The 25,803-nt window shown below is 37.1% G+C and overlaps 1 protein-coding gene across 7 annotated transcripts in view; it reads left to right on the top strand.

Annotated features, from left to right (window-relative positions):
* The window catches only part of TRPM7 (transient receptor potential cation channel subfamily M member 7), a 176,138-nt gene that overhangs the window by 102,652 nt on the left and 47,683 nt on the right, over nt 1-25,803 (top strand). For 6 of the 7 annotated variants that reach the window (XR_002824320.1, XM_023732465.1, XM_023732467.1 and 3 more), the window contains 8 exons: nt 9,609-9,749; nt 10,294-10,428; nt 11,004-11,284; nt 12,843-13,071; nt 14,217-14,372; nt 14,449-14,592; nt 16,165-16,293; nt 18,277-18,555. Coding sequence is in view for 6 of the 7 variants with exons in the window: in XM_023732465.1 (XP_023588233.1) it covers nt 9,609-9,749; nt 10,294-10,428; nt 11,004-11,284; nt 12,843-13,071; nt 14,217-14,372; nt 14,449-14,592; nt 16,165-16,293; nt 18,277-18,555 (1,494 nt within the window). In the remaining variant the exon portion in view is untranslated. The remainder of the gene's footprint in view (nt 1-9,608; nt 9,750-10,293; nt 10,429-11,003; nt 11,285-12,842; nt 13,072-14,216; nt 14,373-14,448; nt 14,593-16,164; nt 16,294-18,276; nt 18,556-25,803) is intronic. The other variant, XM_023732466.1, reaches the window with a different exon arrangement.

The following is a 25,803-nucleotide window of genomic DNA, read 5'->3' as shown; positions in this document are numbered from 1 at the left end:
AGATACATAGACCAGTGGAACAGAATTGAGAATCCAGACATAAATACATCCATCTATGAGCAGCTGATATTTGACAAAGGACCAAAGTCCATTGACTGAGGAAAAAGACAGTCTCTTTAACAAATGATGCTGTCATAATTAGATATCCATCTGCAAAAAACTGAAACAAGACCCATACCTCACACCATGCACAAAAACGAACTCAAAATGCATCAAAGACCTAAATACAAATCGAAAACAATAAAGATCTTGGAGGAAAAAGTAGGTATAACACTGGGAGCCCTAATAAATGGCATAAATACAATATGAACCATAAGTAACCGTGCATAAGGGCCAGAAGACAGACTAGATAACTGGGAGCTCCTAAAAATCAAACGTTTAGTGCTTATCAAAAGACTTCACCAAAAGAGTCAAAAGACAACGTACAGACTGGGGAAAAAATTTTGGCTACGACAAATCCGATTAGTGTCTAATTTCTAAAATTTACAAGGTACTGCAAAACCTCATCAACAAAAAGACAACCCAGTTAAAAACTGGACAAAGGACATGAACAGCTACTTCAGAAAGAAGACATTCAGGCGGGTAACTGACACACGAAGAAATGCTCACGATCATTAGGCATTAGATAAATACAAATCAAAACCAGAATGAGATACCATCTCACCCCAACAAGTCTAGCATTGATCCAAAAAATACAAAATAATAAATGCTGGAGAGGTTGTGCAGAGACTGGAACACTTAATACACTGTTGGTGGGAATGTAAAATGGTAAAACCACTTTGGAAATCGATTTGGCGCTTCCTTAAAAATCTAGAAATAGAAGTTTCCTATTATCCAGCAGTCCAGCTCCTTGGAATATATCCTAGAGAAATAAGAGCCGTCAGATGAATAGATATATGCACACCCATGTAATTGCAGCACTGTTCACAATAGCAAAAAGATGGAAACAACTAGTGCCCCTCAATGGACGAATGGATAAACAAGTTATGGTATATTCAAACAGTGGTATACTACGCAATGATAAAGAACAGCAATGAAGCTGTGAAATGTCGTACAACAGGTAGGGATCTGGAGGTCATTATACTGAGTCAATTTAGTCAGTCGCAAAAGGACAAACATCGTATAAGACCACTGTTAAAAGAAATCAAGAAAAGGTTTAAAGACAGAAGAAAACATGCGGGGCCAAGATTGCGGCATAGCCAAACGCTTTTAGTGTTCCTCTTACAACAGAGACCCAAAAAAACAAGTGAATCGATTATATATGACAGTCTAACAGCCCTGAACACAAAAGACAAAGTTGAGGAACTGGTCTGAGTGGCAGGGGTAGGTAGAGAGGGTTCAGAAGCAGTGAGGACTTGCCAGACCTGACCTGGCGAGAGTCTGAGCCCTTCAGCCCGGATCAGCTCAGGTGTGAGCAGTGATGCAGGCTGGCAGTAGCGCTTGGGAGGCGTTTTCGAACCAGGAGAGACGCAGCAGCAGAGGGTCTACTTGGCCATCTAGAACCAGTGAGAAGCAGCCCTGGATTGGCGAAAGATAAGTACTTGCATCCGGCCTACCATTGCGGTTGAGAAACACCCCACTTAGGGAAAAACGTCTCTCTCACTTCCTCCCCACTTCCTGCTCTGTACTGGTTCCTGGACTGTCTTCAGCAACTGCCTGGTTTCCTGGGCCAGAAGTAGGACCCGTCACGTGCCCTGAGCCATTCTCCCGGCTTTGGAGAGTGAACAGATTAACGAACACGGGAAAAAATAATATTCCAGCTCCTCTATGCTAGGAACTCAGGGTAGGCACAGCTCGTTTGCCTTGGCACAGGCATAAGGGATGCACACACTTTGAATGCTTCTCCCGCTGCATAGACTTGTGTGGGCCCATTTCAACAGTGTAGGCTCTCATTACCCCAGTACAACAGGGTATATACATGAAGTCTAACTTCAGTAGCTTCAGCTGAGAAGTGGCAGGTTTGTGACATTTGACATTTTTCTGCCCATTAAGCAGGGTCTTCACCTACCCACATCAGGGACCTGAGGATTGGTGGCTCCACCCATGCCACGTAGCCACCTGCTACAGGGGCCCAAGAATAAGAGGTGCCCCCCAGTCCTTACAGCCAGCAACATTGGGTGCTCGTAGCCTGACTGCAAAACTGACCCATCTATGCGATCTAGGAAATAGGGACACGCTTTCCTCTTCAACACTCGGGGGTGGCTCTTGGCCCCCTGCCACACTCAGCTTGTGTTCCCCTGCTGCAGCCAGATGTCTGTGCCTACAGCAATCACCCATGCCTGTCTAGAACTATAGGTGAGAGCCTGCACCACATGTTTGGTGGCCGACAACCTGGACACCTGAGCTGAATCTGTACATGAGGCATGGACAGATTCCTGGGCTCACATATTTAGTGGTAGGTCTGGCCACCTGGGCACTGGACATTGGAGCTTCAAGAGTGCTGGTGACTGGGGTAACTCACGTGAGGATCCTCTTTGGGCATATTAAAACAAAACAAAACGAAGCTAGGACACAGTACGCAAACATAAAATAAATAACTTACTGATGGCTCGGAGACAACAGTCAATATCAAATCACATAAAGAGGTAGTCCATTATGGCTTCATGATGCTCCCAAAATAAAGAATCTAGAAATTTTGCAGAGGAAGAAAATTTCTTGGAATTACTGCAGGCAGAATACAAAAGATTAATGTACAGAACTCTTCACGAAATTAGGAAGGAAATTAAGCAGAACACAGGACATGCAATAGAGGAAATTAAAAAGATTAGAGAAGAGCATAATGACAAATTTAACAGGCTGCAAGAATCCACAGAGACAGTAATCAGAAATTCAGAAGATTGAGTAACAATAAAATTTCAGAATTAGACAACTCAGTAGAAAGTCATAGGAGCAGAATTGAGGCAGTGGATGTCAGAATTAGTGAGATTGAAGATAAAGCACTTGACACCAACTTATTTGAGGAAAAATCAGATAAAAGGATTTAAAAAATGAAGAAACCATAAGAATTATGTGGGACTCTCTTAGTAGGAGTAACCTATAAGTGATTGGAGTACCAGAACATGGGGGGATAAGAGAAAGTACAGAGAGAATTGTTGGCAGAAAACTTCCCTGATAACATGAATGATGACAGGGTATCTATCCAAGACGTTTATCGAACCCCACATAAGTTAGATCCCAAAAGAAAGTCACCAAGATATATTATCATCAAACTTGCCAAAATCAAAGAAAGAGAATTTTAAGAGCAGCTTGGGATGAACAAAAAGTCATTTACAAAGGAGAGTCAATAAGAATAAGCACGGAGTACTCAGCACAAACCATGCAGGCAAGAAGGCAATAGGATGACATATATAAACCTTGAAAGAAAAAAACTGCCAGCCACGAATTACATATCCAGCAAAACTGTCTCTCAAATATGATGGTGAAATTAGGGCATTTCCAGATAAACAGAAGTTTAGGGAATTTGCAAAAACCAAACCATAATGACAGGAAATACTAAAGGGAGTCCTCCGGTTAAAAAATCAATAACATCAGATAACAACCCAAGACTAGAACACAGGGCAGAGCAACCAGATATTAACCCAGAAAGGGAAGTCACAAAAGTAAATCAAAGCTAAAACACTGATAATAGGGAAAAAGATGTCAATATGTAAAAGATGACAACATTAAAACAAAAATGCAGGAGTTAAAAAATGCAGACATATATTTTTCATATAGAGAGGAAGTCAAGGCGATATAAAGAAATAAAAGACTGGTATAAACTTCCAAAAATAGTGGTAAGTATTAAGGTAACCACAAAGGAAACTAACAGTCCTACAAGTCAAAATAAACACAGAAGAAAACATATTTAGATGGTTACGAGGGTGTGGAGGGAGGGTGAGGGTTATTCGCTAAGTAGATAGTAGATAACGGTGAAGGGAAGGACAGCACACAATACAGGGGAAGTCAGCACAACTGGACTAAACCAAAGCTAAGAAGTTTCGTGAATACAGTCAAACATTTCGTGGGAAATAGTAGCAGGGGCGGGGGTCTGGGGACCATGCTTTCAGAGGACATCTAGGTCAATTGGCATAACAAAGTTTATTAAGAAGATGTTCTGCGTCCTCCTTTGGTGAATGGCGTCTGTGGTGTTTAAAGCTTGCAAGTGGCCATCTAAGATGCATCCTTTGGACCCAACCAAGTGGAGTAAAGGCGGATGAAGAACACCAAAGACACAAGGAAAGTATTAACCCAAGAGACAGAAAGGGCCACATAAACCAGAGACTTCATCAGCCTGAGACCAGAAGAACTAGATGTATCCTGGCTACCACCAGTGACTGCCCTGACAGGGAATACAAGAGAGCATCCCCGATGGAGTAGAAGAAAGGTGGGGTGCAGAACTCAAAATTCTAGTGAAAGACCAGACTCAATGTTCTGAGACTAGGGGAACCCCGGAAAGCATGGCCGCTGGACTCTCTGTTAGCTCAGAACTAAAACAATTTCCGAGGGCAACTCTTCAGACAAATATTGAACTGTACTCTGGGATATAAAATGATACTTGTGAAGAATGTGCTTCTTAGCTCAAGAAGATACTTGAGACTAAATGGGCAGCTTTTGTCCAGAAGTGAGATGAGAAGGTAGAGAGACTTAGGAGGTGGTTAAATGGACATGGGAAATCAGAGGTGGAGAGGAGGAGTGTGCTGTCACGGTATAGGGAGAGCAATTAGAGTTACATAATAATGTACGTATAAATTTCTGTATAAGAGACTAACTTGAAATGTAAACTTTCACTTAAACTATAACAGTAAACAAAAGAAAAATTGTAGTCCACAAATTTGAAAACCTGAATGAAATGGACAAATTTTTAGAAACATACTACCTACCTAAATTGGAACAAACTGAGGTAGGAAAACTCAACCGACCCATAACAGTAGAAGAGATTGAAGAAATAATAAATAACATCACAACAACAACAAAAAATATCTCTGGTCCAGATGGCTTCACTGGAGAATTCTACCCAATATTTTGAGAAGAGCTTACATCAGTACTTCTCAAACTATTTCGGAGCATAGAATAAGAAGGATACTCCTGAATTCATTCTTTGAAGCCAGCATTATCCTGATACCAAAATCAGGCAAACACACCACAAAAACAGAAAATTACAGACCAATATCTCCCATGAATACAGATGGAAAAATTGTCAACAAAAGCCTAGCTAATAGAATTCAGTATCATATCAAAAAAAGAATGTACCACAACCAAGTGGAATCTCTACCAGGTATGCAAAAATGGTTCAGCATTAGAAAATCAACGTAATCCACCACATAAATAAAAGAATCACATGATCTGCTCAGTTGACATAGAAGATGAATTTGATAAAGTCCAACACCCATTTCTGGTTTAAAAAAGAAAAAGTCTCAGCAAGATAGGGATAGAGGGGAAATTCCTCAACAATTATAAAGGGCATTTATAAAATAACAACAGCCAACATGCTCAATGGAGGGAGACTGAAAGCATTCCTCTAGAGAATGGGAACAAGACAAGTATGTCCTTTATCTCGACTGTTTCTCAGCATTGTACTGTAAGTCCTAGCTAGAGCAATAAAGCAAGAAAAGGAAATAAAAGACTTAAAATTTGAGAAAGAAGAAGTAAAACTATCCCTCTTCACAGATGATAAAATGATCCTATACCTAGAAAATCCTAAATATTCCACAAGAAAGCTACTAAAACCCATGGAAGTATTAGGTAGAGTAATAGGATTTATATAAGCATATGAAAATCAGTTGGCTTCCTCTACACCAACAAAGAGAACTTTGAAAAGAAAATCAAGAAAACCATACCATTTACAATAGCCCCCAAAAGATAAAATAATTAGAAATAAATCTAACCAGGGATGTAAAAGACCTATACAAAGAAAACTAGAAAACACTTCTACAGGAAACCAAGAAAGTCCTGTAGAAATGGAAAAAGATGCCATGCCTATGGATATGAAGACTCAAAATTATGAAAATATCAGTACTACCCAAAGCTATGTATAGATGATAATGCAGTCCTGATCCAGACTCCAACAACGTTCTTTAACCAGATTAAAAAATTGATCAACTTTATATGGAAAGGAAAGAGACCTCAGATAAGTAAAGCTTATTCAAAGAGAAGAACTATGTAGGATACCTCGGACTTTTATGTCAGATCCTATTATACAGCCATGGTATTCAAAACAGCCTGTTTCTAGTACAGCAACAGTCATATTGACCCCAAATGGAAATCCAACCACCTTCAGACAGCTGATCTTCAACAAAGTGTCAAAGTCTTTTAAATGGGGAGGAGACAGTCTGTTCAACAAATGGTGCTGGCAAAACTAGAAAAATGAAACAGGACCCATACCTCACACCGTTCACAAAAACTAACTCAAAATGGATCAGAGACCTAAATATAAAACCTAAAACTATAAAGATCATGAAGGAAAAAATGGAGATAATTCTAGGGACCCTAATATATGGCATAAAGAGAATATCAAACATAACTGAAAGGGCGTACACAGCCGAAGATAACTAGATAAATGAGACCTCCTAAAAATTAAACACTAACACCCAACAAAAGACTTAAAAGAGAATCTACAGATTGGGGAAAAATTTTTGGCTATGACATATCCTACCAGGGTCTAATCTTTAAAATTTATAGAAAACTTCAACACCTCAATAATAAAAAGACTATGCAATTAAAAAATGGACAAAGGATATGAACAGGTGTTTCACAAAAGAAAACATTTAGACAGCGAACAAACACATGAAGAAATGCTCATGATCATTAGCAATTAGAGAGCTGCAAATGAAAACTAGAATGAGATACCATCTCACTTTGAGATTACTGGTACTAATAAAAAAGAAAAATAGCAAATGTTGATGAGGTTTTGGGGAGATTGGGACTCTTACATATTGCTGGTGGGATTGTAAAATGGTTCAATTTCTATGGAAAAACGATTTGGTGCTTCCTCAAAAAGACAGAAATAGAAATACCATTGATCCAGCAATCCCATTGCTAGGTATATATTTTAAAGACATAGGAGCCATGGCTTGAATAGACAAATGCACACCCATGTTCATTGCAGCATTATTCAAAATAGTAAAAAGATGGAAACTACGTAAGTGCGGAACCACAGGTGAAGAAACTGTGACACATACATGCAGTGGAGTACTGCGCAGCGATAATGACTAATCCATGAAACATAATATGAGTGAATTTGGAGAACATTATGCTAAGTGAAGTAACTCAACCACAAAAGGCAAATATTGTATGAGACCACTATTATAAAGTAACAACAAAAGGTTTACACACGGGGAAAAAATGGTAAAAAAAAACCCTATTCTTTGATAGTTACCAGGGATGGGATGGGAAGAGAGGAAACATTACCAAATAGAAGACATATGTTAATATTGGTAAAGGGAAAGGCAGTACACAATGCGTGAGAAGTCAGCATGACCAAGGCAAGAGAGGACCTGAGAGGAATGCGGGAATGAAGGGCAACTACAGTAATTGCTGTAGCATAGAGAGTCCTGCAATAATAGTAATAACAAACAATAATTTATGAATAAATACATAGGTAGATATGCTAAGAGGTGTGGGAGGGTGTAAGGGAGCACACCCACTGGCAGATACAGGTTTGGTGTTGGATATTTCTACATACATGATTGTACCTGCTCCTCATGTATTAACATAGTCAATAGAACACACAAGGGGCACAGTCAGGGAAATCTCTTAGACATCACCAAACACCTCACAGGATGAAGTTCTAGGCTCAACGGCAAAGGACCATAGACTTGGGGGACATGTAAGTCAGTTGGCACAACGTAGTTCATAAAGACAATGTCTGCATCCTACTTGGTGAGTAGCATCTGGGGTCTTAAATGCTTGCGAGCAGCCAAGCTATTGGTCTTTTTCCGCCTGGAGCAAAGGAGAGTGAAGAAAACCAAAGACTGAAGGGAGCAGTTAGTCCAAAGGACTAATGGACCATATGGAGCACAGCCTACACGACCCAGAGTCTGGAAGAACTGTATGGTGCCCAGCTACCACTACTGAGCTCTGACTAGGATTACAGGAGAAGGTCCCGGACAGAGTGAGAGAAAAATGTAGAACAAAAAATCAAATTCATAAAAAAGACCAAACAACTGGTCTGACAGACACTGGAGGAACACTCAAGACTATGGCCCTAAGACACCCTTCTGACCTGGAACTGAAGCCATTCCAGGAGACCACCTTCCACCCGGACAATAGACAGGCTCATAAAATAAACAGTAACTAACACTCGAGAGGAAAGTGCTCCTCAGAACAATCAATTATATGAGATCAGAAGCAAAATATTCGCCCAGAAGCAAAGATAAGAAGGCAGAAAGGGGTAGAAGATCAGGATGAAAGGAAATGGGGAACCCACCTTGGAAATGGGAGTGCTGTCACATTGCGGGAATGAAACCAAGGCCACGAAACACTTTATTTTACACACTATCAAATGGGAATCTGATTTGCTCTAAACTTTCACTTAATGCACAATGAAGAGAAAAACTTAAAGTGGACTTGCATCATTGGTAATTTTCAGGGTTTTTAAAAAAATGAAATTGAAGTATACATAACATCCTTACTCGTAAAGCACATTTTGAGGTTGCTTGAGTAAAACAAAAAGAGGAAAACATGATGTGTTTTGACTCAGTTTGATAATTTTTAAATTGAAAATTTGAAAAATACAGACTAGCAATCAGAAATTCCATAGATGAAACCAAAACATTAAGAGAATAAATATTTTAAAAAGTACCAAGTTCATGAAACTGTAATGAAGAAAATGGAAAGAATGGTATTGGTAGGAGGTCATAGCTGATAAATAAAACCATCTGGTAGGAGAAATAACAAATCCAGAAGAGCAGAAGTTCAATATCCATCACATACTTTTTTCTGTATAACTTAAGTGATTATTCTTCTTTGATTATTTAATGAAATTAACCAAATTTATGTTTTTGAAACAGGCAGTCTTTCCATACTCACAAATAGGTTGTATTCCAAAAGTTCATTTGTGAATTGATTGTTCCTGAGGGAAAATAAAGTGTTAAGAATGTCACAAATGGTAGTTAAGTCTTATTTAAAAAAACAAAAGCAAAAAATCAAACCTGTTCCTTTGAGTTGATTCCAACCCATATACTAGGCTGTGAAAACTTGTATAACCTGTAATGTAGTCAATGTATGTTTAATTAAAAAATACAGGTTATATTATGGGCCAGTCTGGAAACATAATTAACATTGACAGTGTTTTTTTAAGAGGAAAATGCAATTTGTTATATGTTCCACAGTGAAAATGCAGTGCTTTGCTGTTAAAAGTTCCAGTGCCTCTATTTGTGAAGTGTTAAGGCAACTTCCAACTGTGACCATACTCCAATCTTGAACCACACCTTTGAGACCTCAAAACTGCAGAATTGTCTCTTCTTAGACAAAGAAATAGAGAAGCAGATTACTTCCCTTACTTTTTAAGATAGCTGCTGACAACTCCATATATAAACATTTGTCATTTTGAGAGAGAGGCCCATTCCTAGGCATAGCATGGAAATACTGAGAAATACTACTGTATTTAAAAAGTAATGTTTTGTTTCCAGGGAAATCTTCCTCCAGGATATAAGATCACTCTAATTGATATAGGACTTGTTATTGAGTATCTAATGGGAGGAACCTATAGATGCACCTACACTCGGAAACGTTTTCGATTAATATATAATAGTCTTGGTGGAAATAATCGGGTATGTAACATTTTTTGGGTGGTCTACATATATATATGCTTTAAAATTAACACTTTAAATGTTAAAAATTGTAAGTAAGAGTTACTTGTAATATTTATTTAAACTTAAAAGTATTTATAATTATCTAAATAAAAGCTATATTTATTTAAACATTATCCTTTCTAGATTTTGCATTTTGTTCTTTCTAAACTACTTAGTATTATGAAACAGCTACTTGTTTTAATAAGAATTAAATTGTCTTTTGTTTTTGGACATATTATATCTTTGAATCTTCATTTTCCCATATACTAAGATATACATTGTGAATTGGTAATACTATTAAATTTTTCATATTAGAATAGTAAAAGTAACATGTCTTTAAAATACGAGATTTTCAACCAAGAATAATTGGAAATATTTCACAATTGAAATCCTAAAGCTATCACCATACTTTATGTGTCTGTGTGTTTACACATATATACTGATATATAAATAAGTGATTCTTGAATTTTATAACATGTCAGTGTATTTAAATCTGTAAAAGTTAATAAGCTCTTATTTTCAGAGGTCTGGCCGAAATACCTCCAGCAGCACTCCTCAATTGCGAAAAAGTCATGAGTCTTTTGGCAATAGGGCAGATAAAAAGGAAAAAATGAGACATAATCATTTCATTAAAACAGCACAGCCCTACCGACCAAAGGTATATTTATTTAAACATTATCCTTTCTGAATTTTAGATTTTGTTCTTTCTAAACTACTTAGTATTATGAAACAAAAAACTGTTTTAGTAAGAATAATCTTGTTTTTGGATGACATATATCTTTGAGTCTTCATTTTCCCATATACTGAGATACACATTGTGAGTTAATGATGCTATTAAATTTTTCATATTTAGCCATGGTAACAAAATGTTAAAAATATTTTGATAAATCTCCTTTTTTTCCATTTTTACTTGATTAAGGACACGTAAGACAAGTGTTACCCAAACTTTTATTTCATAAAAATTGTGTTTTATCAGCTTATTAGTTTAAATCTTTAGGCCTTTTCTTAATCTTGGAAAAATTTGTTACAAAGACATTTTTGTTGAAATGCCAATTGTACAAACTGAATTATGAGCTATGATAAAAAATCAGGTAGATAAAATAGATATTATTTTGTTATATGTAGTTATATTAACTTGAAAAGTAACCATAAAAGGTATTTTATAAAATTTCTCATTAACATGAATGTTATATGGCCTTATTAATGAACCTTTTATCATTTTTTCCCTTGAAGATTGAAACAGCTATGGAAGAGGGAAAGAAGAAAAGAACCAAAGATGACATTGTAGATATTGATGATCCTGAAACCAAGCGCTTTCCTTATCCGCTTAATGAATTGTTAATATGGGCTTGCCTTATGAAGAGGCAGGTCATGGCCCGTTTTTTATGGCAGCATGGCGAAGAGTCAATGGCGAAAGCATTAGTTGCTTGTAAAATATATCGTTCGATGGCATATGAAGCAAAGCAGAGTGACCTGGTAGATGATACTTCAGAAGAACTGAAACAGTATTCCAAGTAAGTTATATTTAAATATTTGAAAACATTTAAAAAATGCAAAAGAGAGCATGTTTGAGTGGTCATTATAGTGTCATGCACTTAATGGAATGGATAGATATATATTGAGAAGATTAATTTAAAAATATATTCCAAAGCCAAACCAAACCCATTGCGTTGAGTTGATTCTGCCTCATAGCAACCCTATAGGACAGAGTAGAACTGCCCCATCTGGTTTCCAAGGCTATAAATCTTTAAGGAAGCTGACTGCTGTATCTTTCTCTCACAGAGCTGGTGGAGGGATCAAACCGCCGACTTTTTTCGATTAGCAGCCAAGATAAGAGATCAACTGTTAAGCAAAAGGTCGGTAGTTCGAATCCACCAGCCACTCCTTGGAAACTCTATGGGGCAATTCTGCTGTGTCCTATAGGATCACTATGAGTCGGAATCGACTTGACAGCAACAGGAAAAATATATTAGATATTAAAAATTTTCAGAAAGAAAGCTTTCAGTCTATGCATGTGAAAAAAGTTATTATAATATTATTTGTAATTCTCAAGAGTTAACTATTTCAGCTAGAAAGAAGAAATGCCAAAAGTCAGTTTTATAATTGTACTTAGTAGCAATCAGATTAGAAAAAAGTTCCATTTGGAGTAAGGAAATGAAGTTGGAGCTCTGTTCTTAAGGATGGGATTAAATTCAAAGGAGAGAGCACTTCTGATGGTCGAACTACATATATAGAAGAATAAAACAACAAAAATTTATGGTTTATTTAAGGGAATATTGAAATATAAAGCTAGAAAGGTCATTTGTTAGAAAGGTTTCTAGTATGTAGTAGGACCTCCTTCCCCCTCAAATGGGCTATGTTAGGAAGAGAGTAAGTTGTTACTGAAAAGAACTAGTAGGGATCCTATGATCACTTACTGGAGATTCAAGTTTCAAATGGCTGGTACAGTGGTTCAGATGGGAGTCTGAACTCTGAGACCAAAAACAGATGAATCACAAGGTAGGTAAGAAGAGTTTGGATCAGTGAAACTGCATATGTGAGAAATGTTACTTAAGATGATTAGAAGGCTTAGTGGTTTATTGCAGTTGTGCAGTATAGTATATGTATCCAAAGTATATATCTTTGGAAGATAGTATAATCAGACTTGGATGTATCTTTATGATACTTGTGTATCTATTTTGATGACCATATTACTTTTTAAGTGTTTTTATGATTTGATTAGTCCCTGTTCACATTATTCTTCCTCTCTGTTCTATGTGTGAAATACTATACAGAGCTCAGACCACTAGACTACTGTCAGTTTTGATTCCATGCCGAGACTGTAGGTTTGTTTCCAGGACCAGAAAAAAGTAGTCTGGATTCACCTGTTTAGTCTTATTCTTAATGTGACGTATTTTAATATTTTGTGTTTTCCACATAGATGTGGATGTGTAAAAACAGCGCTACTATTATTCTAATGCCTTACAGTTCCATAAGTGTGTATGAAAATATTAAAACTGGAGCGTGGAATGAATGAATTTTAAAACTGAAGTTTGGTAATTTGAATATATTTTTACTTTTATTTTTGTATAGTGATTTTGGTCAACTGGCAGTTGAATTATTAGAACAGTCCTTCAGACAGGATGAAACCATGGCCATGAAGTTGCTCACTTATGAACTGAAAAACTGGAGTAATTCTACCTGCCTTAAGTTAGCAGTTTCTTCAAGACTTAGACCTTTTGTAGCCCACACCTGTACACAAATGTTGTTGTCTGATATGTGGATGGGAAGACTGAATATGAGGAAAAATTCGTGGTACAAGGTATACTTTAGAAACAGCTTGGTATAAAGTATGTGAGTAGTTAAAAAGAACAGAGGAATTAGTCCAGATGTATAGTCAAATACCTTGATTATGAGGGTGTTCAGGGTGGTGGTTGGCATTTCATCCCAAGTGACATGTTAGAACCTTTTTTTTCCCCCTCTTCTTCACTCTTGAGTCCTTTTTCAGATGTGTTTATAATGATTGTTACCCTTGTCTGAGCCAGAAGTGTGGGGGCAACAAATCGGGTTATTGGGGTTTACAGCCTTTGAGCACCCACATAAAAAGAGTTGGAACTTTTATGAAATATTGATCCCCAAATTCTAAAATCCAAGACCTATCTGTTAACCTAATAATCTGTTACTTTTAGGTTATTTGACGTATATTGGCTGTACCTGATTTTTAAGGTTAAGAAGGGTAATCTTAGGCTGAATGTAAACTTTTAAGGGTAAAGTGTTTGGTACTTTCAGTTTGATAATAGTTAGAGATACTGTTTTAAACTTTCCTTTTCATCCTCTTATATTTTTTTAAATAAGGTACAGAAGTATAGAAGGTAGAAGTCAGGCAAGTAGTTCTTAACCATAGGCCTTTGTAGGTGACTAACAAATACTAGTCATCAACTAAAAATAGTTATGAAGAGTATCCAACAGAAACCCTGATTCACAGTTATAATTTCTTTGTGTTTTAGGATTTTGTAGGTAATACCTAAATTTTTAGAAATCTTGTTTATTGAGGCATGAGCTGAGTAATCATGTTATGACATGGAACACTTGCAAAGAGATTTAGGATAAGGTGAAGCACGTAGCACCTTCATAAGGTTTGAATTTTGTTTAAACAAAATGTATTTGCCAAATGAAGTCTAATCTGGTGTTTTTAAAAAAAGGCAGATTTATAATAATCATTAAATCTTTTCTACACTCTTTATTTTCATGTAATACTCAGATGTTTTGTACTCCTTAAAACAGTTCAACCTGGGCCTCTTTAAATAGAATATGTAACAAACAAATTTTTTGTTTTTTACTTACACTACCAGGGGGTAGAATGGCTAACTAATAATCATAGAATACTTAGTGCCTTTTATTGCTTTTATTGTCTTCTTGAAGGTCACTAATTTTGAAATGGAAACTTGTATGTTTCTGAATTTTTAGGTCATATTAAGCATTTTAGTTCCACCTGCTATATTAATGCTAGAATATAAAACTAAGGCCGAAATGTCTCATATTCCACAATCTCAAGATGCCCATCAGATGACAATGGAAGATAGCGAAAACAACTTTCAAAATGTAACAGAAGAGATTCCCATGGTAAGGAGGAAAAAATTTTAAAGTAAATGTAAGTTTGTTGTGAATAAATGTAAAATAAATATTATTCTTATTTTAGGAAGTGTTTAAAGAAATAAGAATTTTGGATAGTAATGAAGGAAAGAATGAAATGGAGATACAAATAAAATCAAAAAAGCTTCCAATCACACGAAAGTTTTATGCCTTTTATCATGCACCAATTGTAAAATTCTGGTTTAACACGGTACGTTTTGAAATTATATGAGCATAATGTTTTTTAAAGATAAGTTTTAGGGGACTTTTGGGCTACAGTCCATGCTAATCTTGATATAACTTGGATCACTGAAAAGCCATATTCCATTTAAAAGGGCAATATGTTTGATTTAATCCCAGTATGTTTGGCTTAATTTTATCAAATTTGCCAACATACAGAAGGATAAACACTAACATAGCTTAATTCCAGTTGGAGCTAAGCAGATATGTGGTTGTGGTGTTGACTGAATGATTGATGATAATGAAAAGTAATCCAGATCATTCTTATGGTTTCATTTATCAGTGATGTTGTAATAGCTTATTCCTTTAACATATTAGAATAAATGCTTGAATATCTGCCACATACGTAGCTTTTCTCTTTATAGAAGAACAGATTTTACTGGTTGATTAATGAGCATGTGTCCATAGATACGTGGACTCACCTGAAGAAACACATGGGATTAGCCACTGCTTTGAAAGCAGGGACTGAGTGAATGAGCTTTCACTTTCCCTCCCTGGAAAACTCTTCAGGTGTTTTTTATTTTTGCTATTGTTGTTTTCATTTTCATTGTTGAACTACCAAAGAATACAAATGGCTTTGTGGTAAAATTAGCATTTGCGGACTTGTTTCTTCAACTATTGCTTTCTAACCTGAGAATAATTTATTACATTCCCTTACTTCTCAATATAATTTTCATCTTCCTCCCTGTATAGGTGCTAGAAACGCAAATCTGAATTAAATGATCTAATCCCAAAATTCTGTCCCCAACAATTGAAGTAACATAGGTAGATTTTATTTGCATTCGTGTAAATGGCTACATAAAATGGCTAACTCAGGTGGCCACAGGAATTTTCTTTTTTCTTTGTCTCTGTTGCAGTTTACTTCCCTACCCTGCCATAGCACAAGTCAAGGATGTGGCTTATGCTAGGACTGGTAGAGGCAAGGAGAAAGGAGAATACTCTTAACCACAGTAGTTCAAGGATCAGTGGATCTGGATTTTCCTTTGAAACAAAATGAATATTCAGATTTTATTATACATAGACCTTGTTTCCTGCTTTATTTCATTTTTCTTTTGGTTGTTATCGTCAAAAGTATCTTAGGTGGACTCTTCCTTTATGATAAACTAGGGCAAAATCTCTTCACTTCTCATTTCATTTCTTGGGCCTCATCCTCAGTGACTGGGACCTAGGGAAACACCAGTTTCTGTCTTAGGAATACTGTTTAGTAGGCAGAGGGAGGAGACAGTATGTGTTCTTGATGATTATGGTGGTGAAATTCTGTAGTTTAATACATTATGGTACTTCTAGATATAAGTTAAATAGAATTTTGTGGACTTTGAGGAGAACATAAACCTGATATAAAATTCTTTCTGTGGAAATCTGTGAAAAAAAAGACTTTGTTCTAAATGCAGTGTGTACCTTACAGAAGAGCTATTTCTAAAACCTAATTATTTAAGCTGGGGGTTAGTTCACAGAAGTTCATATAGTTTTTATTTTTGTGTATGTTTTAATCCTCTTTTATTTTGTAACCATTTTTATTTATATAACTTTTCTTTTTTATTAGTTGGCATATTTAGGGTTTCTGATGCTTTATACATTTGTGGTTCTTGTACAAATGGAACGGTTACCTTCAGTTCAAGAATGGATTGTTATTGCTTATATTTTTACCTATGCTATTGAGAAAGTCCGTGAGGTACGTCTTTAGCTTTTCCTACCTGTAACTTATGGTATGTATGGAGGTGGTATTTGCTTTTTTTTTAGGAGGTGTGTTTGTGGGTGTGTTATTCATAGTTTCATTAGGTGATAACATTATAAAAATGTAGAACATGTTTATTTTTTGCTGTTCTAAAAGAATGGCAAAAGAATAGAGGCCTGTCCTCCACCAGACTGAGTCCAGTACTACTAGATGGTGCCTGGCTACCACCACTGACTGCTCTGACCGGGATCACAACAGAGTATCCCGAACAGAGCTGGACAAAAATGTAGAACAAAATTCTAACTCACAAAAAAAGACCAGACTTCCTGGCCTGACAGAGACTGGAGAAACCCTGAGAGTATGGCCCCCGGATACCCTTTTAGGTCAGTAATGAAGTCACTCCCGAGGTTTACCCTTCAACCAAAGATTAGACAGCCTCATAAAACAAAACGAGACTAATGAGGCCCAGCAGTCCAGGGACAAGGACTAGAAGGCAGGAGGGGACGGGAAAGCTGGTAATAGGGAACCCAAGGTTGAGAAGGGACAGTGTTGACATGTCGTGGGGTTGTTAACCATTGTCATAAAACAACATGTGTACTGTTTAATGAGAATCTATTTGTTCTGTAAACCTTCATCTAAAGTACAATTAAAAAAAAAAAAAAGAATAGCTGCCTGGGAGTATGGCCTTAACTTTGACTGTTACCGTTACAGAGATTATGATTTGTCTCAGGAACATAGCCTAGCCTAGGTTTTTTTTTTAGTAACGTTTATATTTATGCTCTCTGCCATTCTTCAAAAAATATTAAATATGCATATAGTCAATCAGGTAGGTAAATTGTAAATAGGTTTATATTTTGCTTTTGTATTCTATTGCCCACTAAAATGTCCTGTATTGCCCACTGAATTGTCTTTTAAATTTAGATCCCTGTGTTTCTCAGTGTTCAATTTAAATTGTAAATTTTCTAACTCTTATTTTTGGGGAAAAAACAAGGAATGGTTTTTTCCTTAACACTTCTTTTCAAACTGGTGGCTTCATAAATGTTTTTATAACATACTTAAATGTGTCTGGATTATTTCACGTTTCTGCTTTACACTTAGAGCATACATGAAATTACAAAAATAATTGGAAGACATTTTTTCCCATTTAGGTATCATAGGAATTTACCTTATTAAATAGCTTAGTAGGCATTTTAAATTCCTCTGAGTACAGTGGTCCATATGTTCATAAAATCTGTTATTTATTATTTACTAACATTGTTAAAGAAATTGAGTTGTTTAATGATAAAAGTAAATTGTAAAGCATTTAAGAATATTAAACATTTCTGCAAGGATTCAAGAGATCGTAATAATAGTGTTTGCTTCTAGTGGGAAGGAGAAGTTAGTTGGCCAGGAGACGAGAGTAGAAGGGAGACGTTTCAGTATTTACTCTTCCTACACTATGATTTTGATCTTCTGAATGTATTACCATCTTCCTCAACAATGTTTTTAAAATTGTTACATTTAAGAGAAGAGTTACATGTTTACATAAGTTAGATAAGTATAGTTACTTTTAAGCCATTAAGTTATTTAATTTCTGTGAAAAAAAGCACCTTTAGAAAAACCAGTATATTGTAGTGTTGCTTCGATGAAAAATAAAACAACTTTTTAAAAGTATTTCACATTCTGAGTCTAAAGAACCATGTCCTAATCCAAGCTTTTCAGTTTCTTAGTTGCATGACCTTAGTTGGAGAGTCCACAGTCATTTGTCTTTGGAGTCTTGTTTTGTGCTTTTTCTTTATTTATAGAATGAGGATAAAAAGTATCTTCCTCTGCTATCTCATTGAATTGTTTTGGTAATCAGTTGTATCATCCAATACCAAAATAATCAAAAGCACTTTGAAACAGTAAAAGATCTATAAAATTCTACTGTAGTGTCATAATTGAATGCTGGTACATATTTTAATAGGAAGAAACTGATTAAACCTTTTTTGTAACCTCTAGATCTTTATGTCTGAAGCTGGAAAAATAAACCAGAAGATTAAAGTTTGGTTTAGTGATTACTTCAATATCAGTGATACAATTGCGATAATTTCTTTCTTCATTGGATTTGGACTAAGATTTGGAGCAAAATGGAACTTTGAGAATGCATATGATAATCATGTTTTTGTGGCTGGAAGATTAATTTATTGTCTTAACATAATATTTTGGTATGTGCGTTTGCTAGATTTTCTAGCTGTAAATCAACAGGCAGGACCATATGTAATGATGATTGGAAAAATGGTAAGTTGAGAGGTGTCCGATAATACTCGTGTGTATTTTGGTATTTTTATTTTCTTAAAATCATGATAACATATTATTACCATCATTTTACTTGAACCAGTGAATGTTGATTATTTCATGTTTATTTGCTTCAGACTCTAAAATCTACCATTCTGTTTATTATCACTTTTAAAAAACCTGCTTGATGGGATAAAGTTAAAAAAACCATATTTTGTTTTATCTTAAAATGAATTAATTTTTAAATGCTGTTTAATGGGTGTATTTAGGATCAGAATGAATACAAACTTATTAGCTCCAATCTGTATACTTTTTCTTCCTTTAGTACTACTACCCTAAACCAAACTAGCATCAGTTGGCGTGTGTAGTAGTCTAGTAATCTGTTTCCTTACTACCACTCTGACCCACAACACACATATCTGAATATACCACTTCCCCTTTTTAAAAAATCTTTTGACGATTTTGCATTGCTCCTGAGAGATCAGTGTCCTTAATTAGAACTGCAAGCCCTGCTCAGTTCGGCTCTTGAGTTTGTTGTTGTTATTATAATTTAAATCTTTATGGAAGCAGACTGTCACATCTTTCTCCTGTGGAGCGGCTGTTGGGTTCTAACCACCAACCTTTTGGTTAGCAGCTGAGCACTAAACCACTCTGCCACCAAGGCTCCTCTTAAATCATATAATGATTTTGCATTGCTCGTGAGAGATCAGTGCCCTTAATTAGAACCACAAACTCTTCCCAGTTCGGCCCTTGCATTTTGTTTTAATTTTGAGATAATTCAGTTCTAAGAAGTAATACAGAGAGATTCCGTGTACCCTTTACCTAGTTTCATTATATTCTTGACCTCTACGCTCTAGTCACACAGGCCTTTTCTTCATTTTCTTTAACATACCATACCCACCCCTAACCAATTACATAGCTAATGTTCTTCATTCTGCCTGAAGAGATCATCCCCATCTACACTTACGCTCTTAGCTTTTTTGACTAATTGACTTAGGTTTATCCTTTAGAGCTCAGCTTCAACATTTTTTTTTTTTTTCAGGGAAGCTTTTTTGGTCTCTACTAGCTAGATCAAGTTTATTGCTGTATACCTATGTTTATCTTAGTGTCTAACTATAACTTTATATATATTTTTTTTAGCTTCTCTTTATTTTTTGTGTTTCCTTTTTTCTTGTTTTAATTTTATTGTGGTGAAAATATACATAGCAAACATACTTCATCTCAACAGTTTCTGCATGTAGAATTCAGTGACATTGATGACATTCTTCAAGTTGTGCAACTGTTCTAGCTGTCCTTTTCCAAGTCATTCCATGGCCATGAACAGAACTCAGTGTCCCTAAAGCGAAAACTCCCTCCTTCGCTCTCCCTCCCATCCCCAGTAACCACTGGTAGTCGTGGTTTCCCTGTGAGAGCAGGAACTTGACGGGACTGCCTTGTTTTTCCAGGTCTCAAAGGTTTTCCGCCTTTGATGGAATGCAGTCTTGTCACTTTTCTATTACTCATTTTTGTGGAATATATTTGAGTTTTCCTTCTCTTAACAGGTTCTGGCTTTCACAGGCTTCACTGTGTTTGCTCATTTCATGTAAGTGAGATCATACAATATTTGTTCTTTTGGGACTGACTTATTTCGTTCAGCATGATGTTTTCAAGGTTGATCCATGTTATGGCATGCATCAGGACTTCATTTCTCTTTATGTCTGAGTAGTATTCCGTTGTGTATATGTACCTCATTTTGTTTATCCCTTCATCTGTTGATGAACATTTCAGTTATTTCTACTTCTTGACTATTGTGAAAAGTGCTGCAGTGGACATTGGTATACTAGTTTCTGTTTGCATTCTTGCCTTCACTTCTGGGTTTATACCTAGGATTGGGACTGCTGGGTCATATGGTAGTTCTGTGTTCCACTTTTTAGGAACTGCCACACTGTTTTCCACAGTGGCTGTGCCATTTTACTTTCCCACCAGCAATGGACGAGGGTTCCATTTTTCCCACAACATCACCAATACCTGTTGTTTTCTGGGTTTTTTGTTTTGTTTTATTTGATCATTGCCATTCCAATAGGAGTGAGGTGGTGTCTCATTGTAGTTTTGATTTACATCTCCGTAATGGCTAATGCCCCCTGCTGTCTGGGTGGTACAAGTGGTTTCCTCTTGGCTAATGAACCTAAAGGTTGGCTGTTGGAACCCACCGAAGGGTTCCAGGGAAGAAAGACCAGGTGATCTTCCGTAAAGATCAACAGCGAAGAAAACTCTATGGAGCAGTTCTACTTTGTAACACATTGGGTTGCCAGGAGTTAGAATCGACTCACTGGCAATGGGTTTGGTTTAAGGAGTCCTGGTGGCACCGTAGTTAAGCCCTTGGCCGCTAACGGAAAGGTCAGCGGTTTGAACCCACCAGTCATTTGTGGGAGAAAGATATGGCAACCTGCTTCTGAAAAGATTATTGTTGTTAGGTGCGGTCGAGTTGTTTCTGACTTATAGCGACCCTGTGTACAGCAGAATGAAACATTGCCCGATCTTGTGCCATCCTCATAATTGTCATTATGCTTGAGCCCATTGTTGTAGCAGCCACTGTGTCAGTCCATCTCATTGAGGGTTTTCCTCTTTTTCGCTGACCCTCTACTTTACCAAGCAAGCATGATGTCCTTCTCTAGGGACTGGGCCCTGCTGATAGCATGTCCAGAGTGAGTGAGATGAAGTCTTGCCATTCTCACTTCTAAGCAGCATTCTGGCTGTACGTCTTCCAAAACAGATTTGTTTGTTCTTTTGGCTGTCTATGGTATATTCAGCATTCTTCACCCAATACCATTACTCAATGGAAACTCTATACAGCAGCTCTAGTCTGCCCTGTAGAGTCACTATGAGTCAGAATTGACTTGAGGGCAACAGGAATGACATTGACTTTCTTTTCCTGTGCTTGTTGGCCATTAGAATATCCTCTTTGGAGACATGTCTGTTCTTCTGCCCATTTTTTGATTGGGTTGTTTGTCTTTTTGTTGTTAAGCTGTAGAAGTTTTTATATTTTGGATCCTTATTAAATATAGTTCCTGAAAAATTTGTCCCAATCAGAAGATTGTCTCTTCACTTTGTTGATAAATTCCTTTGATGAATAAAAGTATGTAATTTTTATAAGGTTCCCTTTATTGACAGACTTAGTTTAGTTTTAGTTTTAACAAGATTGCATTCACATCAACAGCTCGGTTTTTTCACAGTCATGTCCTGGTAGTTGTGATTTTTATAAAGCACATGAGTTGTGTAGTCAATTTCTTTTTAGTTCTGGAAATTCTTTTTTTTTAATTGTGCATTAGGTGAAAGTTTACAGAGCAAATTAGATTCCCATTCGATAATTTATATGTAAAGTGTTCCATGGCCTTGGTTTCATTCCTGACAGTGCGTCAGCGCTCTTCCCGTTTCCGCCCTGAATTCCCCGTTACCTTTTGTCCTTATTTTCTGCCCCTTCCTGCCTTCTTATCTTTGCTTTTGGGGAAATATTACCCTTTTGATCTCATAGAATTGATTATTCTAATGATCATGTTCCTCTCGGATGTTACTGCTTATTTTATGGGCTTGTCTATTGTTTGGCCAGAAGATGGTCTCTGGGAATGGCTTCAGTTCCAGGTCAGAAGGGTGTCTTAGGACCGTAGTCTTGGGAGTTCCTCCATACTCTGTCAGACCAGTAATTCTGATCTTTTTGTGAATCTGATGTTTTGTTCTACATTTTCTCCTGCTCTGTTCAGCACCCTCTGTTGTGATCCCAGTCAGAGCACTCGGTTGGTAGTGGGAGCCAGGTACCACCTAGTTCTTCTGCTCTTGGGTCGCATATAGTCTGTGGTTCATGTGGTCCATTAGTCCTTTGGACTAATTGCTCCCTTGAGCCTTTGGTTTTCTTCAGTCTTCTTTGCTCCAGACAGAAGAGACTAATAGTTGTATCTTAGATGGCCAATCACAAGCTTTTAAGTCTCCAGACACTACTCATCAAAGTAGGATACAGAACAGTCTTTATGAACTGTGTTGTGCCATTTGACATAGATGTCCCCTGAGTCTGTGGTCCTTCACCTTCAAGCCTAGGAACTTCGTCCCATGAGGGTATTTGGTTATGTCTAAGAGGGTTCCTTGACTATGCCCCTTGTGTGCTCTATTGACTGTTAATATATGAGGAGCGTGTACAATCATGTATGTAGAGAAATATCTACCACCAAACCTGTATCTGCCAGTGGGTGTACTCCCTTACACCTTCCCACACCTCTTGCCATATCTGTCTACTGTAAATCGATTCTTAAATTATTGTTTGTTAATACTATTGTTGCAGGATTGTCTGTGTTATAATAATTACTACAATTGCCCTTTATTCTAGTTGCCCTTTATTCTTGGCATTCCTTTCAGTGTCTTCTCTTGTCTTGGTCATGTTGTGCTGATTTCTCTTATATTGTATATTGCCTTTCCTTCACCAGTATTAACATGTATCTTCTGTCAATTTGGAAATTTTCCCTCAGACCCCCTCCCATCCTTGGTAACCATCAAACAATGTTTTTTTCTTTGTTTTTCCCCGTTAGTAAACCTTCTGTTGTTACTTTATATTAGTGTTCTCATACAGTATTTGTCCCTTTGTGATTGACTTATTTCAGTCAGCATAAAAAACAAAACACCAAACTGGTTGCTGTTGAGTCGATTCTGACTCATAGCAACCCTGTAGGACAGAGTAGAACTGCCCTATAGGGTTTCCAGAGAGCAGCTGGTGGATTTGAACTGCCAACTTTTTGGTTAGCAGCCTGAGCTCTTAACCACTGAGCCGCCAGGTTTCTACTTAGCATAATGTCCCACAAATTCATGTTGTGAGATATTTTTTTGATTCATCATTATTCTTTATCATTGTGTAATATTCCATTATGTGTATGTACCATAGTTTGTTAATCCATTCATCTGTTGATGGGCACTTAGGTTGTTTCCATCTTTTTGCTATTTATCTTTTTTTTTTTTTTTATTGTACTTCAGGTAAAGGTCCACAGAACAAACAGTTTCTCATGAAACAGTAGTACACATACTGTTTTATGACATTGGTTAACAACCCCACGACATGTCAAGCCTCTCCCTTCTTTTTTTTTGGTGAAAATATACATAGCCAAAGATACACCATTTCAAAAATTTCTTCATGCACAGTTCAGTGACATCGACCATGCTTTTACAGTTGTGCTGCTATTCTCACTTTAGATGAAGGCCTACAGAACAAAATAGTTTCTCATTAAACAGTTAGTACACATGTTGCCCTATGACAATGGTTAACAACTTCACAACACATCAACACTATCCTTACTCAACCTTGGGTTCCCTATCACCAGCTTTCCCATCCCCTTCTGCCTTCCAGTCCCTGTCCCTGGACTGCTGTGCCTCAGCAGTCCCATTTGGTTTTATGGGGCTGTCCATTCCCCGGCTGAACAGCGAACCTCAGAAGTGACCTCACCACCGAGCCAAAAGGGTGTCTGGGGGCCATACTCTTGGAGTTTCTCCATTCTCCTTTAGGCCAGTAAATCTGGTCTTTTTTTGTGAGTTAGAATTTTATTCTACATCCCTCTCCAGCTCTGTCCAGAACCCTCTGCTGTGAGCCTGGTCAGAGCAGTCATTGGTGGCAGCCGGGCACCATCCAGCTGCACTGGACTCAGTCTGGTGGAGGCCTTGGCAGCTGAGGTCCATCAGTCCTTTGGACTAATCCTTCCTCTGCATCCTGCTCTCTTCACACTCCCCTGCTCCCAAAGGGATGAGACCAGTAGAGCAGCTTAGATGGCTGCTCACAGGCCTTCAAGACCCCAGACACCACTCACCAAGGTAGAATGTAGAACATTGCCTTTATAAACTGTTATGTCAGTTGAGCTAGATGTTCCCCGAGACCATGGTCCCCACAGCCCTCTGCCCAGCAGTTCAGTCCCTCAGGGGGTTTGGATGTGTCTTTGGCACTTCCATGACCTTTCCTTGTACGGGTTGTGCTGGTTTCCCCAGTATTGTGAACTGTCTCACCCTTCACCCAAGATACCACTTATCTATTGCCTGTTTAGTATTCCCCATCCCCACCCCTCCCATCCCTTGTAACCAACAAACATTGTTACCTTTTGTGTGTGAATTTTTTCATGGGTTTTTACAATAGAGGTCTCATACGATATTTGTCCTTTTGTGATTGACTTATTTCACTCAGCATAATGTCCTCCAGTTTCATCCATGTTATGAGATGCTTCACAGATTCATCATTGTTCTTTATCGTTGCATAGTACTCCATTGTGTGTACGTACCATAGTTTGTTAATCCATTCGTCTGTTGATGGGCACTTAGGTTGTTTCCATCTTTTTGCTATTTATCTATTTTTAAAGGAGCCTTGGTGCCACAATTGTTAAGCACTTGGCTGCTAACTAAAAGATTGGCGGTTCAAACCTATGAACTGCTCTGGGGGAGAAAGATGTGACAGTCTGCTTCTGTAAAGATTAAACCTTGGAAACCCATGGAGCAGTTCTGCTCTGTCCTATAGGGTTACTATGAGTTGGAATCGATGAGACGACAGTGGGTTTATTCATCAATTGTCTTTTGCTGCTCAGGTCTAACTATATTTTAAACTACATTTTTATTTCACTACTTAATTATCTTCTCCTAGACTATAAACTCCTTGGATTAGGAACCTTGTCTGGTTTTGGTTACTTTTGTATCTCTAATACTTATCTCAGTGCTTGTCAAGCCACTTATTACAAGTAGGAAGAAAAAGATAAAATCACTAAAGACTCACTGTACTTTGATAAATTGACTCTTCAGATTTTTATATCCTTAGTAGAAGATTATAAATTGTGAAAATTATAATCATTCCCCAAGAAGTTTTTTAATGTTTACTGTATTCTCACTGCTGTGGAAGACAGTGCAGAAATTATTAGGAGATTGCCTCTGAACTTCATGAAAACTCATTTCTCTTTTTTACTTACCAGTCCTAGTTATTTTTTAAAAAACCTTATAATCTAGTTTGAGAATCCTGTTCTACTGAAAATATTTTAATGAATCAGCTGAGACATTATATAACTATCAACGTTTTGCTGATTAAATTGATGAGTATAGAGAGATAAAAGTTCATAGAAAGAGATAAGTCTGTGAAGGCTTTTACTAAAGCAGTGGAATATGAGTTGTTCTTAAAAAGCTTAGAATAGACATTGATAAAAAGCCTGACAAGAACGTTCATGATAAAGAGTAGGTGACAGATTGGATAGGCAGGGTATAGCCTGGGTT

The sequence above is a fragment of the Trichechus manatus genome, unplaced genomic scaffold (assembly GCF_000243295.1).
Source record: "Trichechus manatus latirostris isolate Lorelei unplaced genomic scaffold, TriManLat1.0 scaffold00052, whole genome shotgun sequence".
NCBI classification, from domain to species: Eukaryota; Metazoa; Chordata; class Mammalia; order Sirenia; family Trichechidae; genus Trichechus; species Trichechus manatus.
The sequence above is the reverse complement of the archived record's forward strand: the minus strand, read 5'-3'. Positions and strand labels throughout refer to the sequence as shown.